Raw genomic sequence first — 24,797 nt, forward strand, 5'->3', positions numbered from 1 at the left:
TAGAGCTAACATACCACAACTAGGGCCCTGTTATTTCCGCGATGCAGAAAACGCGGAGGGAATCGCGGAATCCAGTCATAAAAACGGAATTTACAGTTTATCGCGGAATGACACGGAATTTGCCAAATTTTGAATGAATTAATCAAAAATAGGTCATTGCACTTACATCAAATCACGATAAAGACTAATATCTGTAAATATTAAGCCGGAACAGACTATTTAAATATGAATCCTGCATGTTCTGTGTGTCTCTGTTAATGAATGGAGCAGTGACGCTCGAGGTAATTTCAGCGTCTGCTGTCTCACTAAATAAGGATGTGAACACATGAACAACATCTCCAGAACTGCTCTGACAGTCACTTCATGAGCATTTGACCGTTTGATTTGAGTAAAACTAGCGTCACATCACATACACAGAACGTACGCCAACCCGTCAAAATACAAGTCCGGTTAAAGACTATTGTTCTGCAGAATGTACATAGCCTACTACTAAAAAAAAAAAAAAATCAAACATAATTTTTTTTTTAAGATTTAAATCACACAACATTTCTTCCATGTTTTATTTTTATTAGTAAATCCCCTTTGTTTACCAAAAAGTTAAGTTAATTTTCAATAATTAAAAGATAAATTAAATTAATGTTTTATGTGTTTAATGTTTATCTCAGAAAATGCTTTATTTAAAACCCCAACTGAATGGCACTTAAATGCACTTAATTCATCTGTCAACTTTATTGTCATTGTTCACAGTACAAGTACAGACAGAGAAACAATGGGTAATAATTAAATGTTTATTTTTGATGTATGCATTGCATTCTATGCATTTAAAAAATAAAAATATTTTTTTTCTAAAAAAGGGAACTTAGTTGTTCATTTTAAGAGACCCAGGAGTCTTATTTTCTTTTGCATTATTAATATTGCACTTTAATTAAGCAAAAACAAATTATATCCGATTAGTCGATTAATCGATGGAATTTTTTGTAGAATACTCGATTACGAAAATATTCGATAGCTACAGCCCTACTTTGATTACTGCCTCAATTCGACGTGGCATGGAGGTGATCAGTTTGTGGCACTGCTGAGGTGGTATTGAAGCCCGGGTTTCTTTGAAAGTGGCCTTCAGCTCATCTGCATTGTTTGGTCTCTTGTTTCTTATTTTCCTCTTGACATTAGCCCATAGATTCTCTCTGTGGTTCAGGTCTGGTGAGTTTGCTGGCCAGTTAAGCACAACAACCCATGGACATTTAACCAACTTTTGGTGCTTTTGGCAGTGTGGGTAGGTGCCAAGTCCTGCTGGAAAATGAAATCAGCATCTTCAAAAAGCTGTTCAGCAGAAGGAAGCATGAAGTGCTCCAAGATTTTTTGGTAAACGTGTGCAGTGACTTTGGTTTTCAAAAAACACAATGGGCCAACACCAGCAGATGACTTTGCACCCCAAATCATCACAGACTGAGGAAACTTAACTCTGGACTTCAAGCAACTTGGGCTATGAGATTCTCCACCCTTCCTCCAGACTCTAGGTCCTTGGTTTCCAAATTAAATACAAAACTTGCTCTCATCTGAAAAAAAGACTTTGGACCAGTGGGCAACAGTCCAGTTCTTCTTCTGTTCAGCCCAGGTAAGATGCCTCTGACGTTGTCTGTTGTACAGGAGTGGCTTATCAAGAGGAATACGACAACTGTAGCCAAATTCCTAGACACTTCTGTGTATGGTGGCTCTTAATGCCTTGACCACAGCCTCAGTCCATTCCTTGTGAAGTACTCTAAAATTCTTGAATCCATTTTGCTTGACAATCTTCATAAGACTGCGGTTCTCTCAGTTGGTTGTGCATCTTTTTCTTCCACACTTTTTCGTTCCACTCAACTTTGTTAACATGCTTGGATACAGCACTCTGTGAACAGCCAGCTTCTTGGCAATTAATTTTTGTGACTTACACCCCTTGTGAAGGGTGTCAATGATTGTCAGAGACCATTTTAAAAACTCAGGAAACCTTTGAAGGTGTTTTGAGTTGATTAGCTGATTGGCATGTCATCATATTCTAATTTGTTGAGATTGTGAGTTGGTGGGTTTTTGCTAAATGTGAGCCAAAATCATCACAATTAAAAGAACCAAAGACTTAGACTACTTCAGTCTGTGTGCATTGAATTTATTTACATGAGTTTCACAATTTTAGTTGAATTACTGAAATAATTGAACTTTTCCTCGACATTCTAATTTATTGAGAAGTGTGTGTGTGTGTTTAGTAATATATAATGAATCATATTTTAATAAAATACCTTAGAATTTCTGTTCCTGTTTTAGCTCTATCACCCAACTCTAGCAGTGTCTATCAGGATGTTTGAGATCCAAAACTGTAGCTTAATTTATTTTATTTTTTCTCTGGCTCCAGCTGCCGGCCGTGGCGCAGAGTCTGAGGGAGAGAGAGTTCAGGGTTGGCGACCTCCTGCAGGCTCTTCTGAGATACTTTGAAGAACGTCGCTCTGAGGAAGAGGTCGGGGACACAAGGAACAGCCACAAGAGCCTCTTCCAGTGGCTTCTGGAGCAAGCGTAAATCACCATCACACTGACACCCGTCAGCAGTTAAACAATGAAGTTTCCTGTCACTTTACAGTGATCTGCAATGTATCTGCCAAACCTAGAGGCATAGCCAGTGGAATGTGTTAATGTGTTGTGTATTGCTTGTGCACCTGTGGCCACCCAGGGGGCACCATAGAAACAACTGAAGTAATCTAAGAGCCATTCGTTCAAGTGTGTGTATTGCATGCCGTGACCGAGAGTATCTTTTGCTTGCTTTCACCTCTCTTTTTATCATCACATTGTTTTCTTTAAGATTAGATATGGCGTTAATTCCCTGTCAAATGTCGAGAGCGCATAATTGTAGCGTGAAAGTACATTAATATAATGCGCGAGCGTGAATCTCTCTGCTCATGCGCGGAATATAATGTGTGGAGCGCGAATCTCGCGCGCGCTCTCAGATACACGTTGCTCTTGTAAGAATGGGGCTCGCTGGGCTCTGGGCTCGCTCAGAGAGTATGCCTGCACTTTAAAACGTGTTCAGTGCAATCGCGAATCTCTCCTCTTCGCTTAAAGTAAGCATGTATGTGCTTAGACTGCGTCCCGTGTGTTCGCGCATGGCCAAGCACTCTTCTCTTCGATTTCTTTCTCTTTGCTCTTGGCATAAACGCTGTCAAAATGGCAACAACCAATCAGAAATAGGCTTCAACGACTGACCAATGAAAACGCGACATTGTACATGGAATCTTATTGGTTGATATTGAACCGCACATGGAACATTACATTTACTCATTTAGCAGACGCTTTTATCCAAAGCGACTTACAAATGAGGACAGTGGAAGCAATCAAAAACAAAAAGAGCAATGAAATAAGTGCTATAACAAGTCTCAGTCAGGTTAACACAATACACAAAGCATGGGCTTTTAAATAATATAATAAATAAAAAGAAAACCGATAGAATAAAAAAAAAGAATAGAGCAAGCTGTGTTAGAGGTCTTTACACACACACACACACACACACACACACCTATATATACATATATACATATATTAATGTACTTTCGCGCTACAATTATGCGCTCTCGACATTTGACAGGGAAATAACGCCATAATTAGACTGCATATCACGCTTTTGGCACACCAACACTGATGCCTACCCGCGTTTTGCTTTCACACCCTGCCAAAAAACAAAAGACGGATGGGTTTTATGAGTTGGTTTCTTGTTAGGGAATCCCCATGGCTGCAGGAAAGCTTATGTCATCTCCATACCTTTCCTTTACGGTGATGTTTGCACTTGTCGAAAGGAGAATCACTTGGTAATTATAACAAACAACCCTGTTTCAGCACATTTTTGGCAAAAATACTTGGATACCAGGCGTGACGGTTAAAACATATAATTTCACTGGTAATTAAACATAGTTACTGTTGAAAGAATTCATCAACAAGTAGTAAATTTTGTGAATCATACAGTTATTTCAGTGTGATTAGCTATTCATAATAGTGGAAAATCAATCAACTATTTTAGAGGGTAAAATTTAATGGAGTTGTTTACAACATATGCTGCAATAATACTCCATATGATCTAACTCCCATACAGAATAAACAAGTTTTAGTTCACTACAAAGTGAAGGGTCTTTGGTTGCCAATTTACAGGAAAAACAAAAACATACTATTTAACTTAGCTTAAAAAGCTGCTAAACATGCAAACCCCTTTGCCAAATAAGGAAACCAGCAGTCAGCTATTGAACCTTACCTACAGGGGAGTTTTTTTTCTAATTTCCTCCTGGTGTTGTCCACTCATTGGAAGTTACTGTGACGCACTGGTAGTGCATTGCTAAAAGAGGACACATCTGCAGTGGGTATATCTGAACTAGTCACCGTCTCTACAGTCTCTTCCATGTAAACCTCTTACTCACTACCTGACCTTTAGTGTGCACTACACTGAATATTGCACTTTACGGAGGAATTGTCAGACAGGCCATTCCCTATATCTTTGTTTAGATTTCAAAAAAACACTTGTTATAACCAAGCATAAACTATAGATTGACTAACTTATCAAGCCCTAAGGGACCAGTGTCCTGTATTGAAAGTGTTTTCTCACTGCATTTTTGTGCTTAGAGGAAAATCATTTGTTTGCTTGCTCTCATGGCGGTGTGAATCTGTATGTATGCTTTTTATATTGGAACACTCCTGACAGGCTCTAAAAAAAAAAAAATTAGTCAATACAACTCATGTGCAGTATTCGTAAATGTTAAAGTTTTCTTGCAGTAGTTTTTGTATCGAAATTGAAATGACCTAGCCATCCAACATTTAAAATATTTTTCATAAAGTTTGGTTATTACATACACATATCGTTGAATTAATGAAATCTGCTTTGGCTAAGTGAATGATAAAGAAAAACTAAATATATTATATGGCTACAGAAATCTTATATATTGAAGCCTGTTTCCACCACTGAATAAAACTTTTTTGACTTTTTTTTTTTTTTTTTTTCAAGATTTATCAGAATTGTGAGATGTAAACCTGTAATTCTGAGATATTAAGCCAGAATTGTAAGACATAAACTCGAAATTGCTAGTTATAAAAAAAAGTAATTATTGCGAGATATACTCAGAATTGCGTGTTTTTACCTCATAATTCTGAATTGTGAGATATAAACTTGCAATTGTGAGTTATAAAATTTTGAAGGGGAAAATTGCAAGTTTATATTACAATTCTGACTAAACTCGTGTGTAAATAACACTTGTGTGATATAAAGTCAGAATTGACTTTGGCAATTACCTTTTTGTATATTTTTATTCAGTGGTGGAAATGAGCTACCATGTAACTGTTTTTTGTTTTAGTTTTTTTTTTTTTTGTATGAGCTTGTTATATAGTGTAGCGATTACATTTAAGATTCATCAAAAATGTAAGAATTACTGAGGGAAAAACTGGATATATGTTTGGAACAGCAATGAGAGCGAGTAAATAATGACAGACGTTTAGGTCGTCTGTTCCTTTAAGTGTTATATTAATGAAGCTTCTGAGATTTGTTTCACTCAGATACTGTTACAGTGTGATTCGATGATAAGAGAATTTTTTTTGAAGCAATCATAGTTGTGAAGTTTGTTGTATCTTGTGCTTTCTTTCCTGTAAAACGCATGACGCCCTTTCAGCCCATGCTTCATGTACTTCTCTTTACGATGGATGTACTCTTCAGTGCTGATTCATGATCTTGTGCATGGTTTAAATCCGCTCATGCTTAAATATGCTCACATGACCTGCTACAAAAAAAAAAAAAAAAAAAGCATTTCTGTATTCATGCTGTTGTGTAACATCAGCGCTGCCAAATATGTTTGGATCTGCACTCAAACAGTATTTGTTTACATTCTTTTGAAGTGTTTTAAAACCTGCCATACACTGTGTCAGACATTTTCATATGAGAGCAGTATCACCTTAATCATAATGTGGGAGAAGCGACGAAAGCTAAATCCACAGACGAACATTGACGCTTGAGTAGATTTGAGAAGGAGTTGGCACAAGCACGCCGTGACCATCAGCGCTGCCTCATTTTCAGTGGGATTGTATATGCATCTGTGCTCTTGCAGTTATTGTAAACATTAATGCTGTAGATGTTCTGCCCTTGTGTTCTTATTCCCCTAATTTGTGTGTACATTTCACAAATAATTTGTTGCTATTTTGTGTTAAAAGTAAGGCTACATGTATAATGCAGAATACACTCCATACTAAACAGATGAATATTTTGTTACTTGTGCAGTGTTCCTCCATCCTGTCTCATAGTATAATTTGTATAATATTGCCAAATAAGATATTTAATAATTTATGTAAGTATAAGTTGCAATGGTGAAAACACTACTTGCCCCCCCCCCACCCCCCACCCCCCACCGCACCATCCCCCCAAGTGAAGTTGCTGATTAGTTTACACATTTAAGCTTAATGCACTACACCTGTACACTGTAAAAAGCTGTGGGTAATAAAGCTTTTTCATTTGAATTGTGACGTCTGCTTATTTACTCTACACTCTCCCAACATCTCCAACTCAAATATTTGAGATAAAAGATGTTGTTGTGCCATGGAAACATATCTTTAGCCTATGACCTCCTCTATAAAAAGAGCAATAATTTGAACTAAACTGCAAAGACATGTCATCCCATATTACAGCAAGCTTCAGATGTCAGAACTTACTCTTTTATGGTCTGTGTACTGTATACATAATGGTGTCAACTTCCTGTGCATTTCTGCTGAAATGTCATTGTTACACATGCTCCCAGAATAGAGCTTTCATACAGCACACTGTGGTAGAAGCAAAGTCTTCCTGTCATTTCTAATAACCGTTGATCACAACTAATTATAATATCTTACATATATATGTAAAATATTATAATTAGTTGTGATCAACTTGTCATTGAGACTAAACGTGCAAAAGTTCATTCTTTGAACATTCAGAATGCCCTAATTTTGTCTTGGTCATGCATTACTATTAAAGAAACATTAAATTTGATAATTTTGCAAACATTATAGAGATTTTCAGAGAACATTGAAAAGTAGTTGCATTTTAAAAAAAAAGTTAAACAGATATCCAACAAAAATGTGTGAATAGATTATAAAGTGTGTTAACGTTTTGAGAGGATTATTAAAGAAAAGATAACTGAAGAACATTTTGTTTAAAATGTTTGTACATAATTTTGGGAGAACTTGAACTTGCCAGAATGTTAACTTGAGAACATGAAGTGCTTAATCACTCACACTTGACATACATGCATAAAAACTGTCATGCTTGGGATGCGGAAAAAGTCTTGAAATGTACAATAGGTGCGAAGGTCAAACAAGTCCATCTTGCACACCTGACAAGCAGCGCAGTGGAATGCAAAAACGTGTTAAAAGAATTATAAGCAGATCATTATAGTACAGATCAGTTGAAAGAAACCCACGGGCCACAGCTTGCAAGTAAAGTGGAGCTGCATTTCCGTCAGCATGTGAATGGCGTTTGCATAGTAGCAGCAAAAACTGGACCATTTAATTTTTAGGGTCAGTGAGGAGGAGGAAAAAGGTCAGTAACAACTCAGAAAACACTAGAGGAATGGGGGAAAAAAAGTGTCATAAAATCCGTTTAAATGAAAGTTGTCAAATATTGTTTTCACCCCTTGCAGCTACTCCTTACTGTAACTAAAGCTGAAAAATGTGCTGTCCTCCAGGGCTGGAACAACAGATTTGGTGTTTGTTAAATGGCGATGAGGTTCACAGTAATTTCAGGCTTTGTAATGACATGCTGGCGTAAGAATTCCAAATGGCAGCAAGTCTTACAATAGAGCAGATTCAATGTATTGTCCATTAACGTACTGATTAAAGCCCTCTGTGCCATCATCCACACCCAACCCTCGCACCATTACACAAGGTGGCTCTCAGCAGCCCTCAGCCAACACAAGCAGAAACCCATTGACTTTATTAGGTTGGCCTCACATCCCAACTGGTGTGGTCTGACATCAGACAGGCTTAGTCTTAGACTGGAATCCCCCCTTTGGGTCTGCCATGATTCAGGGAATGATATCACTTCCTTCCCAGCCCTAACACAAAAACTGTGTTGCTGGGTGAATCCATTGTGGAGGAGAAGCGGCTCTGAAATTCATGACATATGGTAAATAATCTCCACCTACCTCATCCTCACTGCTTTCTATTTTGTCTCCTCAATAAAAGAGACTTAATGAATGTTTTGTTGAAAATAAAACGTTGTTTAACCACAGGGTTGGAACTCATTCAGTTTGCATCAGTACAGCACCAGATGTATGTTTTCTTAATAGATTATGACAAATCGCATTTGGCTAGGCACTGACTCACAATAATTAGCACACAGTCCAATGCGATGGTCAAGCTGCCATGATTTATCGCCGAAGTTCTGATGACAGCTGGGAGTAGAAAGTCTTTCAGATTCATTTCCTCTATTCATAAAGGGTATAAACACTCATAAAAGCTATTTCTCATGGCACACTACATTTCATTTGGACATAAATACAATAGCTGCCACAGTTCAATAAGGTCACGCCAGTGCAATGGCGTCCTCATATTAGATAAAGGTTGGCAGGAAAGATAGATAGCAACGTTTTGAAGAGATTCCAACAACCACCCTATTTGTTTCAACCTTTTAGAACATGAACTAGATGACATTTGACCATCACAATAGGGTCGGATCCCAGCACCTTTCATTAAAAGGAGTGGCCGGGAGTTGGTGACTTGGAAGGATGGCTGTAAGATAATGCCCTGTGCCAATTTCTCTGAATCTATTAGCAGTTAATTTCCATTCGTGACCACAGGCCATTGTTTTACCTCACAGCAAGGAGTATCGAGTGGCCGTAACCAGGACGTCTCAGACAACACGACGACACACATGGCAGTGGTTTCTTTTGTGTTTGTGGGCTGAAACTGAAATCTGGGGTAGGTGGTACAGGGCTTTCATGCACCCCTAAGCTAGTGAGGTTGGCCCTGTTTACCATAGTGGGAGAGCGTCAGCTTCAAGAGGTCTTCAAGACCCCTCATTCACTTGAAGAGCAGCTGAGTGATTTCAAAATGTCAGTGTTTACTGTGGCTTTGCATGAGAAAGTGACCCCTTGCTGCTGAGGAGAGGACTCAGTGTTTCCCATGGTTGAACATGTTTTTATTCAAGTAACTGAAAACACATTAATCACATGTGGGTGAAACCTAGAGCTGCCGTACTCACCGGGCTTAAATCAACCTGACATATCATAATGTCGGTGCTTTGATCTTGCTGCTTCCTGTCTCCTGACAAAGTCATTCCTGAGTCAGACTTGTCATAATTTAAAAAAATTGTCTATACCCTTCCATGACCTCAGCTTTCTTGTAGCTGTCCCTGGCATGTACCTCCATATTGACATGGAAACGGTCCGGATTAGTTTTGGGGGATTTTCTAATGAACGGGGTGTTCTTAATCACTGTGTATGAGTCATGTCTCCAACTATTCGAGTAAATAACCAGTGACACATTACACGGCAGCCACAAGTTGTACCATCTTCACAGTGGTAATACCTTGGTCAGTAGGACAGGAGCTCTTTGCCAGCTGGAAAGCTTTAGAGAGTTAAAATGGGCAGCGCTGTGGCTACTCAAATTAGGCCTTAACTAACGGAAAAACAAGCAGGAAGCTGTTTGTGGGGAGTGCAGGAAGAGACAGGGTGGCAGTGCTAATCTGGTGACATGCTGCATGTTTTGGTCTTGAGCGGAGTCGTGAATGCGGCTTTGCGCTCACTAAGGAGCCAGTTGCAATTTATCTTGGGATAATAAGAGACTGGGCAGCCTCTAACTGACAGATTAGCTGTAATGGTCTACCGCTGCCCTATTCCACACTGTTCATCTTAAAATCATCACCCCATAGTGATACAGCAAGCACCACCTGAATTATATTAGCCCTGGACCAAAACCTATTGTGCTGCTTCGCTGTCTACTGCCTACATAGGCAGCTGCCTTCCTAGTCAGCATCTTGAAACCTCACAAGTTTGGGAATCTGTGTGCACCACACACATATTGTTTATAGTAATATCTAGTGGACATTTCTTTTGTCCTTATGGATACAAAAATCAGGCTGTGGACTGTGCTGATGTTGAAACCTACGTCACATGGACTGTATACAAACAGAGAAAGTTTACTTTGGCCTTTAGCATTGAAGCATACCAATGCTGCCTTACAATGCTGCCTCTGTTGCCATTTCACTAGGTTTTGGAACCAAGCAAGTGATATCGATTACCATCAAGGTGCATTATGGCACAGGCTTTCAAAACAATATTCTCTTTCTAGATGTTTGTTATGGTCCATTTAGTTTTCCAAAATGATAAAACATTGGGTTTTTTCCCAATGTTCACTGAGAAGTATAATGTAGACTATGACCCCATCCAGATCTTCAAAACCTCTACTGTATTAAAGCCAAGTATTTTTATAAGCTGCCTTTTAACCATAACAATAGATCACATATCAAAATAAGAGGTTATGTGGGCCATTTCCCCCTACAGAATGGTTAACCTTAACATGGCGCATGCTGGCACAAGATTCATAACAGTTCCTAGAAATACTAGAAGCAATTAGACATTATAATCCCTAGACTGAGCTTAGACTAGAGTGATTCCTCTGGCATAACACCAGTCTTTGTCTGTTAAACCATTGACGCATGCTCTAATAATCTGCTTTGTATTCCAACTAGTGAAACTACTCATAAAGTGAAACTGAATATATGTATTATGCCTGAATATTTTTGCCACATTTATTTTGCAAGTAATGTTTTCAAATCAGTGCTTGGTCAAAACCACATTCCCCCTTGTCTTCGCTTAGCCACATTTTTTTTATTACCAACATTAAGACTAGTCCACTTTGCACTTTATCATGGACAAGAACCGCCTACTTGGACAGGAAGTGGCTGTCTGACCGACATGTAAGGGGACCAATCTCCAAGCTAAACTGTTTGGAGTACTTTTTTAAGACTTGATGTTCCTTATTATTAAAGTTGCACGGGGACTTGTAAACATGATTTTGATTTCCGCCAGCCAATTAGAATACAGCATGCCATGTGTATTGGAGCTCTTGCCAAATATGTGTGCAGTGTGCATGGAAGACACATGCAGTCATGCCAATTTATCTGTCACCAAGTTGGTTGTTTCGCATGAAGTACGAAGACCGAAACAGACATTGAGCAGAGCTAAAGTGCCCTTTACAAGACCTCTTTTGTTATGATGTATAAAAGAGAGAGCAAGGAAGGAGACAAGAGGAAGAGGCGAGTGTTCTTTGTGTGCTCTGGGATGACTTACCAAACAGGATGTGGTCGGAGAAGGGAAAGGACAACACTGCACTCTTTCATGTCCCATTTCTGAAGTCTGGAACGTGGTATCTTCTTAATTCTGTGCATATACAGCTCTGACACTGATCACAGATTAATATGAGCAATGACCGCAGTGCTGTTGCTGTGTTATTAAGCACTATCAGAGCTATGAATATGTAATCCCACAGGCTAAAAGGACAACGAAAAGTTCCATGGGATACAAAATCCCATGAGCGAGGCTCTGCGGTGATGCTAATATTTCAGATTGAACTTCCTGCCTCTCCTTGCGTGCTGAAATATTGTGAAGTTTCTGCAAGGAAAGTGGTCGGCTTGAGACACTTTAGCGTAGCCACATGGAGTCTGTAGCCAGAAAAAAACATCCTCACGGTGACTCCACAGTCTGCGAAACATGGAAAGGATTCTGGCGTGGTGCTCTTGCTCATCCTGTGTGTACAGTACCACGCTTACAGGAGAGCTAATAATACGCTCCCGGGGCCCGCTCAGCACTGAGGAAAGTGCCTGCCAGTGGTTTCGGCTGCTTTGCTCTCAACACTGCCTGGTTTTGGCCGTCTGTCATATTCTGATGGAGTGCTGGGTTCGGCGTATTCAACTACCTTCTGGCTTGGGCAAGAACAGCTCACATGGCAAAACAAAAGGGTATAAATACCACCCAAACCTTCCTGCCGCAGCGCCTGCATTCTGTGGAAAATGGCTTAAGGCACGAGAAACCCACGGCAAAACGAGGGTTCTCACGGTATATTAATGACTCTCGAGTGAATGTGGCGTGCTGCGGGATAGCGGTGCCTGTGAGGGCAGCCAAGTTCATAAGGTTATGGAATGTGCTCAAGCTTGTCCGGCCTTGCCCTTATTTCAGAAGGGGAATGCAGGTGACCCGATCGTCGTCCGCAGGAATGCTCGTTGCCAAAACACTGCGAGCAGCCACTAGTTACGCAGAAGTCACACAAACTCCAGCGTGGTGCTGTTTGCAACCAGAGTAATAATTGTGGTTTTGAAAAAAGCTGATATAATGGTGGAGCATTACAAGCTTTCAGCGCTGGAGGCTGGATAAATGGGGGATAGCCAAGCACATGAACTCTGTTGATGTTCATCAATTCTCTTTCGCAAACTGCCTTTTCTCTGCAGCTGCCTAAAATAAATGTTTTAAAACAGGTTTTTCTGCTGGGATTTGTAATTGCTTGAAAAACAAAAGGCTCTGTTCTTTTTAACTCATTGATTCTCTTCAGGAATATCATGAATGCTGATCTGAAAAGTTGGCATTATTTGTAAAAATGTTTAACTGCAAATGTAGAATTTTGTGTCAGTTGTTCAATGCGGTATAGATTGTGTAGGAGCAGAAACATCTGTTTGAGCAGTATTAATGGACTTTTTGTTGGTGTCTCAAAATCTAGTGAGCTACCTTCTTAGACAGGATGTTTGGAAATGCACTTGTGATACCTTAGGCAGGCAGCTAATTTGTTTTGGTTTTGTTTTTTTCTCTACCTGGGTGGCTCAATAGGTACAACACCCAAAAATAGGCTCACATAGGCATGATTCCAAAAATGTAGCAGCTCACTAGACATGGTGCCTAAACCTGTTGTCTAGGTAAACAGCTCACTTGGCATGCTACCCAAAACACACTGTCTTGGTAGGCATTTCAATATTATGTCAAAAACTGGTGTTTATGTATGCAGCTCACTACATATGATGTCCAAAAATTGTCTAGGAGGAGAAGCAGCTTACTATGCATGATTCCCAAAACTGGTGTCTAAATTGACACCCATACTGTCTAGGTGGACAGCTAACTAGACATTACACCAAAATTTCTGACAAGGTAAACAGCTCAATAGGTATTTCAGCAAAAATGTTGTCTATGTAGGCAACTTGATGGGCAGCTCACTTTGATGCCCAGAATGATTGACTAGATAGGCAGATCACTAGGTATAACACCCATATCTAGGTAGGTAACACATGAGTACATGCTGTCTATGTAGGCATCTAGCTATTACACAGAAAATTATACGTAGGCAACTCAGTGAAGTTGAAAACTGGTGTCTGCATAGGCAGCTCACTACATTTGATGCCCAAAATGATTGTCTAGGTTGGCAGATCACTGGGAATTACACAAATAAATGCTGTGTAGGTAGCACATGAGCACAGCCACAATCTTGTGTGGTCTCAGTATTACAACAGACAAGAGCCAATATTACATCACTCCAGGAAGTAATAGTCTGTATCAACACAGTCCCATTACAGTGGGTTTAAAGTGCAAGTAGTTTATTATTATGCACTTGTCAAGTTAATCGCACTGGTTTTAGGAAGCTGTGTGTTTAATCTCATTGCGGTTTGCGTGGTACTTTGTTGCGAGGAAAGATATTTAACCTAATAATAACAAATCCCTTGATTTATTTAAAACGTCTACTTTAAGTAGAAAGTAAAAGCCACATGCATCTCCAGGTTAGCTAGTCCTCATCTCTTTAGATAGCAATACGACTACAGCAACCTGCTCTTCTTGACTGAACTCTCGCAAAAAGAAGTAAAGAAAAGAAAAAAGGAAACATGAAAAAGCGAGATCATCTGTGACTATTATCTGATTGGCTGTCTCCGAAGCCAACAGCATTGCCCACCCACATGTTTATATGAATCGTTGATCATTTGTGGAGTCCTCCCACTGAGAGAGGATCTGTGCCGCGATCGAGCGCTCATGGCAGCTAATGATTATCGCGCATACCTGCGGAATCATATCGATATGGAAGAGGCTCCGGGGCGCGCTGCGCACACGGGATCCACGCACAGAGCACTCATATTCGGCACGCTCGCTGTCATGGGACTGCTGCAGGTCGCGTCGAGTGTGGCGATTTTGTTGCACTTAACCGGTTATCTGCGAGAGGTAAGGAACTCTCAAGGAAGCAAAGACAAGCGGAAAGCAAAGCCCCCCTTATTTCATAAACTCTTTCATTGCAACACTCTTACAGGCTTTTTCACAATTTAGGTGCATGCATTTTAAAGTTTTACTTGCGTATCAGCACTTTTGAGGCCTGGTTTCGTTTAACCTGCTGTGAACTCTGAATGTCAAGCGCTGCAGGACGATTCAGAGAGTGTGAGACGCGCCGCGTTTGAACTTCAGAAGGAGAGCGCGCTCGAAGAAGCGCCTTGTGCCCACTCAGTGCTTTTTGTGCCAAGTGGGGTTTTAACGAAACTTCCAAAAACAATTGATTCTATGCTTTACAAGCTGCACGATTTTTGGAGGTAAAAAGTAATTGAAAAAAAAGTTGAATTTGATCTGTCCATTTAAGTCGCTCCTTCAACAGATTTTAACTTCATATTCTGTCATCATTTAAACATCGCTTCAGATAGTTGTCAAAATGTTAAATTTATTGATGTCCATACATTTTCAGTGATTCAGATAGTTGGTTAATTAAAAAAAAATATATATTTTCTTTTCTTTTGAAATTATTGCTACTAATAGACTGTCACCTCACAAATATATCAATGTGAGATTATAGGGGTTGTGTTTTATGAGTGTAGATCCAACATTATTTCTTGATCTCTCTGGATTCCGAATTCATAAGCACTTGCTCACACACGTTACTGTCCTTTAGTTTGCTGGTTATTAAATGTTTAAATTGTTTTGTTTTGTACACTAGTTTTGTTCTAGGAATAACTGTACAATCCAATTGCAGACGCAGGAAATGTTGGTTTGTGGAATTGCTGATCTTTATTATGAATGTGTTGTTGGTCTAGTGCTGGTTTCCTTTTTCCGTGTTTTCCAGAAATCTGAGGAAAACGGACATTAACTTTGCTGTTGAGGCTCTCCTACAAGTATACAGAGACATACAGTGTCAGTCAAAAGGCTGGACATGTATGTTCATTCCTGTCTGAGTATATTAGAACAAAATTAAAGTCACCAGGGCTATAAAATAACACAAATGTGAATTATGGCATGTTTTGTGCCCAAAACATGATGAACAAATCCAAAGTTCTTTTTTGGTCTAGATTCCAGCTGTTTACTACAAACTTCTTCATGACCTGCATCCTGAGATGCTTTACACATAATTTCCTGAATTCAGAAATTCAGTTTGTAGTAGTGTAGTTGCTAGAAAGTAAAAAGACACTTTTTTTTCCCCCTCCGTGAAGGTTGTTTGCTGGTCATGTCAAGTTTGCCCTTTCACCCTGATTCTCCAAAACATTTGGTGGTCTGATACTTATATGTTTGGTAGAGCTGAGAAAACAGCTCTCACATGTTGTCATGCCCAGACCTCTCTCCTGTAGTTTAAATGCTGTGGAGAATATTATGACATCTTGTTTTGTGAGGCTTTGGCCCAAACGCAGCGGTGTATGTCGGAGGCTTCTTGTGTGCTGGTGGAGGGCCAAAGAAACAGATGCAAGAACGGGAAAAAGATGAATGTCAGTTGTGTTTGGCTCATGATTCATACTATCCTCAGAAATAGATGCAGGGACAATCTAAACTGAACCAAACCATATATGATAATAAAATGCTTTTGCAAAAAGCTTCTTCTCATTCCTTTAATAGCGCATGTAGGCCTATATCAAATGCTGGTCGGTGCTTTAGAGGAAAAGAGAACAATATCACACACTGTGAATCTCGCTCATTCTGTCTGTCAGTATTCCATCTGGAGTTATTTACAGTTACAGACAGATTCAGATTTTTGTGGTGTGTATTAAAAATACCTTGTAACTGAGCCCTTGCACTATTCATAGTTTCAGATAGGTGTTGACAGCTTGACAGCATAGTTTTACCACTTTAAATAGTGATCACAATTCAAGATCAGTGAGCACAGTTCATTTCATTTCCAAAAATGTGGCTGATGTAGTGAACAGTAAAACTGGTTTGTGCCTGAACATACCTGACAAAGACCACAGTGTCTTCATTCATTCGACACAAATGGAAATAAGTTTTTGCATTTTCTGCACTTATGTTGAAGAATCTTATGAATGGCAAGCATTCCAGGCTGAAGACTTTTTGAAGTGATCTGCAGGTGCAGATTCATATCTGTTGTTTATAGTATATAATATGAACATAATAAGCATCTAATTTAAACCCTATGTGATGATTGTTCTGTTTTAACGCCAATGTTAAAGAAGTGCATTGGTCAAGACACACAGTAGCTGAACATATTAGTTCTCATCAAATTGGATTTACAGTAAATGCACATCTTACATCACGTTTGTTCTCCGAGCATGTCAAGCCCAGTTTAATTTCTTAATAAAAGTAAGCCTGCTTTCCCATTAGTTCATTAAAAGCCTGCAGTGTGCAGTGGTACCTGCTGGATGCAGTTGTGTGACTGAATTGTGTTTGTTGTGTTTTACAGGTCGACCTTGCCTCAGCCCAGCAGAGTCCTAATGAGGTGAGCCTATAAACTTCAAAAGATGAGTCGGTGTTCCTCATGCTTGTGCATGTTGGCTCAGACTCAGAAACAGCATCAGTTTGCAGTTTCTTGCGGTTTGCAGTTCTTTCCCTCATTTTACACAACACAATTTACATTTAGGAATATTTTGAAAGAAACGAAATGCAATTTAAGTAAACACACACTTGACACATCCAACCAAGATTTTGTGAAGTGCAAAGATGCTTTATGCAGGTTGGGGTGTGATGGACTAATCATCCTTCTTAGCACTGTAGACATTTCATGTGCCCATATAAAGGCATTTCCTCTTATAAGCACAAACAAAGAGATTCCAAACATGTATCTCTCCAGTAAGTAGTGTTTACTGGACAGACAGAATGTGCTTCCTGCATTAATGGTACCAATGTCCCATTGTTAAACATAGGCTCTGCATTGGTGTTTTCACATATTTTGTATAAAAATAAGGATAAACATGCCAGAATACCACAGCTGCTGTAAAACATTTCCTTAACCATGATGGTTTAGTCACTTCAAGCGCAAAGTCAAGTCAAAGTCCCTGGAACTGTTCTTTGTCAGTAACTTAGTTTGGATATTTAACCATGTCTCAGGTCTACTGGTTCTATTATTACAAATGACTTGCTTAAACATCTATATATGGTCCATATGGATGCAGTTCTCATTGTGCTTTCCTCATGTAGTAGAGTGTAATTGTAGGGTTTGGAAAAGACATTTGGCTGCGGTTTAGACATCTATTTGTCTTGATTAATATCAGAATCTTTAAGAGAAATCAGAGGAGAGATAAAGTGTGCTGACTTTAGTTCGTACATGCATTTAAAGGATTATTTCCTGTATGCACAGAGTGCATTTTTTTATAGGTATAATACTATATAAAATTTCTATTCATGGTCTTCTAGGCTTCATGAAGTGTTTTTTTCTCTGATAGCTTGCTTTGCCAGGCCATGAGAACCGTGCTGTTTTTATCATTATCCTGGGAAAACTTATTTCCGAGGAAACGTAAACCTGAAAAAAGTGTTTAAATATATGCTATGTCATGGCTTTTTAATGTTGCTTAAATGCAATCTAGTTTGAGAGCTTGTATGTGCTGGCCTACTTTGTTTGCGGTCTACCAAAATTCTTAAGAAGGTCAGAGCACCGAACAACATCCAGAACTCTGCACTTAAAAGCCGTAATTATTATGTTTGTTTGCTATTCGGTGGTGTTTAATTCATATTTTATAAATATAGCATTTACTTGGGCCTTAATCTACTACCACTTATATAAATCTCTTTGTGGTATAATATATATAAAATGATGACATATTCTACCTCAAATCAGACTAGATTTCACACAGATTTTTGAAGGGAGTGTATTGAAGTATTGAGTGTGTTCTAGATTTGCTGGACTTCCTGGCTTGTGATCTCCATTTAACGACACCTTGCACATTAGCAGAAATGTCATTCTTTCTGAGTTTTTCTAAAGACCCTTGAGGCATTGAGAACATTTCAGTCATACCTAAGCAGGTGAGACTGCACAAAGGAAACAGTGAAGTGAAGTGACATTCGGCCAAGTATGGTAACCCATACTCAGAATTTGTGCTCTGCATTTAACCCATCCGAAGTGCACACACACAGAGCAGTGAACACACACACACACACTGTGAGCACACACCCGGAGCAGTGGGCAGCCATTTATGCTGCAGCGCCCGGGGAGCAGTTTGGGGTTCGGTGCCTTGCTCAAGGACACCTAAGTCGTGGTATTGAGGGTGGAGAGAGAACTGTACATGCACTCCCCCCACCCACAATTCCTGCCGGCCCGAGACTCGAACTCACAACCCTTCGATTGGGAGTCCGGTTCTCTAACCACCAGGCCACGACTTCCCACAGCATTACACATTTATAGCCTGGTAGTGTTATTACAGTTGAGACAGTTGAGACTTGGCCTACTGAGCCTGATCTGCATCTGGAAACCATTCGCCCTCTTCTGAAATCTTCGATCACTTGGATTTCGAATGGTTTTCAACCATTCATGAAAATTTAACAATGAACGATATCTAGCCCAACCAGCCTGATGTAACATACTGACTTTGAGAAAGAGAACTGTGTGTCCAGTCAGAGGAAGTTCTTGGACCCTGGTTGTGACTTTTGCACATTTCAGCTTTAAGGACTTGAATTTTATATGTTTTTCATTTTCCTAAATGGTCATAATGCAATGTTGTAGTGTAACCAATATCCTGAAGTATGTTGCTTGTGTGAAAAAAAAAAAGAGGACTCAAAGTGTAACTTGACACCTATTTTCTAACTAGCTTGTCTGGTTTCTGTTTATGCTGCATCATGTTGCAGATGCAGACCTTGCCACTGTGAAATGTCATTGGTCCAAAATCCCACTTCGTAACATGAAATATCTACAATGAACATTCTGTACATATATTTGTTTTCTTATTGGAGATGACCATAATCATAAAAATCTGCACTGTGTTTGGTTGTTCTTTCTCAGGAAATGCACAGTGAAACCTTAATAGCTGATACACTCAAAAGTATTAAGGAGAGGAAGGAAAAATGTCGACTAAAAAAGGACACACGCATGCCGTCAGCTCATCTTCCCATCAAGACGCCCACTAATTTTTCAGCCAGTAAGCATATGCTGTTTATTTCAAAATCACATGGCATGAATGTCAGAAATGTTTTTATTAAAAAAAAAAAAAAAACTAAAGTGATCTTGAAGTAAAAATCTATCCATATTTATATCAAACAGGTTTATTCTGATTGTGTCACTTTTGCCTTTGCAGAAAATCGAAATTGTATAACCACGATCACCTGGGATGATAATCAAGGGATGAATTTTAAGATGAGATACCATGACGGAAGAATTCAAGTGGAAGAAGCTGGCTATTACTATGTATATGCCAAGACCTGCTTTCGATACGCTGAAGATCACGACTCGAGCAAAGAGGATGTCAGCAATGTACAGTTGTTTCAATACATTTTTCATGAGAAATTTACGCAGTCTGCAGGTACAGCTATTCTCCTTACAAAAAGCGGCGGCACTGTGCAGTGGAACATCGCGAAGTACAACATGTACTGTGTGGAGCAGGGCAGAGGTATCCAACTGAATAATGGTGATGGTATTTATGTCAATGTATCCAATGCATGGCTACTGGATCCAGCAGCTGACGGGACGTATTTTGGAACTTTTAAGATAAGCAATTGATTTGCATCATTTTTGCTACTGAACATGTTAATGCACATTTTGCAACCTTACAAACTTTTTTTTAAAGTGACCATGAACCACTGAGCACTTGTTTTTGATCACTGACTTTAGAATTTTTGTTCAATATAGATGACTTTTAAGAGCACATTACAACTTTGAACACTTCTCAATTGTGCCATTGAAGCTCTTAAGGACCACCACTAGAAAACCAAGAATGGACTCAGGCCTCTGTCCGTGTTTTTATAGTTAAGTACCAATACTGGCAATGAGGGGCGCCATAAAGGGGTGAAGGTTAGGACAATTCCAAGGGCCCTGACCAGAGAGGGGGCCTGACGCAATCCCTGGGACGCGATCACAATTTCAACAGGAGCCAAGACAAAAACTGTCCAAGGGGCCCAGAAAAGTGCCCCTACTGGTCATGGGTATCAGTCCAATACTGGTACCCATACTCTTAAAATGCTCCAAAAGTCATAAACTGTGCAACAAATCGCAGCGGTGGAGACATGCTGGACAGTCCTAGTAAAGTATGCCAAATCTCAGTAGTCTGCTGTGACCTTCACAACAGAGTAAAAACATACAAACTAAGTGCTCAAATTTAGTTCGAATCATACTCAGTATGAACTTCTGGTTCATTGAAGTGTTGTATAAAAGCAATAACACATTTGCAGCCTTAGCCATAGTGATGTAATGTTAGCTGTAAGTACCAAAAAGTAACTGCTTTAGTAATAAACAATGACATGCCAGTGCATCACTAGTTTATTAATTTCATAATTACATTTATTGATTGGATTAAGATATAAAACAGTCTAAATGAAATGTTTCATTCTAGCAAGCATGGCTACGTTGAACTTAAAAATTATCATGCAGAATCTCTAAGAGACAACTGAATTGTGCCAAACTGGTGAATAGACACTTTCTACAATTTCACCCATTTTACTAATGAATTTCACTGTTGGACATTTAGAGCTGCCCTTTGTTTTTTTTAATGGTGTTAAAATTTGATTTCTTGAACAAAACGTATACAAACATTCAGCAAAAATCAAGGCAGCTGGACTGTCTTTGACTCAGTGTGAAAATCGATGTGCAGAACCAAACTGAGTTTGGTTCGCTCTAATTTAATTTCTTTTTCTTCTTTTTTTAATGCATTAAGTGTATTTATTTATTTTTTGTGATGATAGAATGTTTGTCAAATGTTCTGTCTGTTGTACAGTTTTGTAGTCTATATAATTGTATAATTGCCTTTATTCGATACTTCAAGAGGTTTCGGATAAAGGGCATTGACTTTAGGTCAGTTATACATGCGTTTTTGTCCCAGGCACAGTGCTCCTGTTTAAAGCAGAGATGGATTAGTTTCTCACTAAGAAACTTTGTATTTAAGTAAAATTCATTTGACAAATTCTGTGTGCAAATGTTTGTGGACAGCAGAATATATTGTTACCAACCCGAACCCCAACCCCATTTTTTTTGTTCATATGTTAGCAAAAGTTTTGTTTAATTATGTTTATTTATACTATTCTACCTAATAAAGATAATTTTCTAAATAAAACATCATTTTGTTAATGAAAAATACTTTTGATAATGTGATGTGCTAAACGCTTTTCATATTTATCGTGTTTTTCACATCCTAGGTATTCATAGTTTACATATGCGTTAAGGCTATTTTAATATTGCTTCTACAAAGAAAAAGTCCAGGCGGTTCCCAGCATTAACTGGCTCCTCTCTGGATGTGACAGCTAAAGTAAATGTTTGGTCTTTCCTTTCTTTGTGGTATTGTCAAGAAAATGGGTGAATTACGCTAGCTGTGAGGTGGGAACACGGTCATCCTTAAAATAATATCCACCCTTTAGAGACGGTTGTTTTATCCTCTAATTCACTGCAGATATTTGGAGCAAAATTTAGCTTGGACCTCTTCTATGCTGAGAGAATAGAAGTAGGAGAACAAAAACAAAACAGCATCCCATTGTGTATTTCTCAAGTTTAACTCAAGTTAACAGATTGATTTGAGAGGAACTCGCAGTGCTAGTGCTCATCACTCAACAAAGCCAGCTGAATTGAAAGCACTCTGGTCTGTGAAATCCAAGGGTGATGTGGCCACATATGAAGCTTGACCTCAATATTGCAATTTTTAAGGGGAGAAAAAAATGCAACCAATATAATGATACTTTTGTCTTTGAAACATCATACTGAATCATTTAACGGCAAAAAGGTTAAACAGAATTGTTTTCATCATTTAATCAGGATTTTAAAAATCAGCTTGTGTAGGCAGTTAACAAATTAAAATGAATGATGAAAAGAGGACAATAACAACAAATTTTATTTTTCAAATTTCAAACTTAAATTAGCATTTAATCTTTGTTTTAGTTCAGTTCAGTTTTTTAAAAACATTTAAACTTTTCTACAAAACTAATAATAATAATAATAATGACGTCTTTCTAAAATGTCAAGTGGTGTAACTAGAAAATAAAAAACTACCCTTTGAACGCACAAATGTAAAAAATAAAATAAATATAAATTATAATACAAATTATTAATAAAAGTCATTGTATTAATGTTGACTTTGCACATTTTTTAAATATATTATAGTATTCAATAATGCTAATTATTATTATTTAAAAAATGTCAAGTGGTGTAACCATAAAATACAAATAATCTTAACACACACAAATGTACACAGCTATTACTTGTTATCTTGTTATTTTTAAGTCATGATATTTTCCATTTTATTTATGGCAACAGAAAAACAAATATGTCAAAATGCTTGTACCCACATTTTTTCAAGAATTTGCTTTTTAAAGTTAAACTCTTGGCTCCTACTTTTACTACAGCTGCTGTTTCATTTTGAATGCTAGCACAGCAAACTTTGTGCTGCCTCTCAAAGTTTCATTTTTTGAAGCAATTACATTTCTCAATACTTGGCGCACATGGGGTCCCATAAAAATATCAGGATGTTTGCCAACTGTACTGTGTGCACAAACTGGCTTTATGCCCCCTATATGTAGGCCGAGTTTTTTTTGTTGTTGTTGTTGTTTTTCTTTCCTTCTTTTTAGACTTTATTGTTTTCATGTGTAAAAATAAAGGTTTTGGGTTTCTGGTTTCCAAAGCCAAAAACATAGCGCTACAGCTGAACTGATTGTTTCAATTTTTCATTTGGAGACAGTTGAATAGTCCTCACATGATCTACCCATGCAGCCATATGTTTGAATGACGGTCCATTTACAGCTCAGTCTTTATGGCACATACTTCACCATAACGCATTTCTGTGGTCATCAGATGTTAGCAACCCAGTGTGAAATGCTAATGGGCTTGATGTGGAATGAAATCTTTTGTGACTGAATTGTGCTTTTGTAAGCATATATCACAGGCATTGATACATTATTAGATTAGCTAACTCCGAGAGCCTCTTTTAATGGGTTTCTGTGGTGAGAAGGAAATGGCTTCAAGGTTAGATTTATGGAGCAGCTGGGAGCTTTGTTATGCACATTAAAGTTGCTTAGCAATTTGCACGCTCACGCATTCTTCCTTTGCTGACTAAGCTTTGCCAGTTGTTTTTACTGGGCAGCACAGCTCTCTGACAACACTGACTGAATGTCTTTAACATCCTACCAATACACTATATGATATCTGGTAGCGGGTTATTGATATCATATTACCAAAACAAAAATACTAAACTTACAACCTACCATACAAATATGCAATATATAAGCGAATTAAGGATACTGGTGAAATATGCGGTGATACAAACAAAGGCCCCCTGTTGATGTCCGCTTGTGTTTCCACAGGCTTCAGGACCTTGGACAGCACAATTCCAATCAATGTCCACATTTATCAGACAAGACTGACAGTGGACACTAATGATCACATGACCATAACCATGCTTTCAGGGTGAACCGCCAAGTATAGCACCTTTGACCAAAGCAGAACATACTGTACAACTAGAACATACAACGAAATGGAAGCAGCAGCAAGGCTTTTCTTCTGTAACAGACTCGTAAAAAAAATGCGTGCCTTGGTTGTTGATTGTATTTTGAGATGTGCAATTAAAAGTGAGCTTGAAGGAGCAGGGTTTAAGTCAACAGAGGCAAAGACGTCATCTCGATATTACACAAAAAAAGACTGACCTCTGTTATCAGATGAAAAAAACATAATTTGAGTACCAAACAGGAAGGGTTGCGGTTGAGAAAAGGGAATACCCTGCTGACTCATAGTTAGTGATCTTAACCCTTTCGTGATGAGATTACGTGTCTTTAAAACATCTTCTGGATTTATAATTAACTTAATTCTGTTTCTGTGTCATAGATGCCATCAGTTTACGTACATTTTTTTTTTACATTTATTTTCTTTCAGTCTAATCATGGAAATCTGGAAAGTGCTTGTTTTAAGAAGTACTTCATGTGATAGTTTTGGGAGGCTGAAGTCAGCATTTTTGATTTAGTGTGAAAACTTGTTGACACTTGAGACACAGAAAGAGCAATCCATAGCAGTCACATTCATCCTAATGATAACTGTTTGGCTACAACATTTCTGGATGTACTGTATGTGATCTTAAATTTCTTTTATTTTTTTATTTATAATAAAAATGTATTTATTATATATATATATATATATATATGTAAAATCTTAGTTATAATTGAAGTTAATGTGGCTAATTAAACAACAACAACAACAACAACAACAACAACAAAAAAACATAAAAAATGTTATGCTGTCTCAATAGTTCAGCTACTGGCCATAACAAAATAAGTGTTAACTTTTTTTATTGTGAAAAATGCTGCTTGGTAACCTTTTTTGATAATATTTTCTGTGTAAATTTATATCCAATTTTAGAACATTCTAGCTGTGACTTCCTAAACCATAAACCCAAAAATGGATGTAAAAATTTTAGTTTAAAATCTCAACAGATA

At 38.4% G+C, this 24,797-nt stretch overlaps 2 protein-coding genes across 4 annotated transcripts in view; both read left to right on the forward strand.

Moving 5' to 3' along the window:
- The window catches only part of LOC132094937 (A-kinase anchor protein 11-like), a 38,690-nt gene extending 35,863 nt beyond the window's left edge, over positions 1-2,827 (forward strand). For all 3 annotated transcript variants that reach the window (XM_059499632.1, XM_059499633.1, XM_059499634.1), the window contains one exon: positions 2,387-2,827. In XM_059499632.1, the coding sequence (XP_059355615.1) occupies positions 2,387-2,548 (162 nt within the window). In that variant the 3' untranslated portion in view covers positions 2,549-2,827. The remainder of the gene's footprint in view (positions 1-2,386) is intronic.
- An 11,163-nt stretch (positions 2,828-13,990) lies between these two features.
- LOC132094938 (tumor necrosis factor ligand superfamily member 11-like) lies at positions 13,991-21,337 on the forward strand. Its single transcript, XM_059499635.1, has 4 exons — positions 13,991-14,210; positions 16,654-16,689; positions 19,183-19,318; positions 19,475-21,337. Exons 1-4 carry the CDS (start codon positions 14,025-14,027, stop codon positions 19,894-19,896), a joined length of 780 nt encoding a protein of 259 aa, XP_059355618.1. The 5' UTR covers positions 13,991-14,024; the 3' UTR covers positions 19,897-21,337.
- Positions 21,338-24,797: the final 3,460 nt, after the last annotated feature.

This window comes from Carassius carassius, chromosome 19, assembly GCF_963082965.1.
Source record: "Carassius carassius chromosome 19, fCarCar2.1, whole genome shotgun sequence".
Classification (NCBI taxonomy): Eukaryota; Metazoa; Chordata; class Actinopteri; order Cypriniformes; family Cyprinidae; genus Carassius; species Carassius carassius.

What these genes read in the sequence shown, in the direction of transcription:
- LOC132094938 (XM_059499635.1), top strand. Translation starts at nt 14,025, where the DNA reads ATGGCAGCTAATGATTATCGCGCATACCTGCGGAATCATATCGATATG. An exon ending in CCCAGCAGAGTCCTAATGAG is followed by an intron (nt 16,690 to 19,182) that starts GTGAGCCTATAA and finishes GTTCTTTCTCAG; the next exon opens with GAAATGCACAGTGAAACCTT. An exon ending in GCCCACTAATTTTTCAGCCA is followed by an intron (nt 19,319 to 19,474) that starts GTAAGCATATGC and finishes TTGCCTTTGCAG; the next exon opens with AAAATCGAAATTGTATAACC.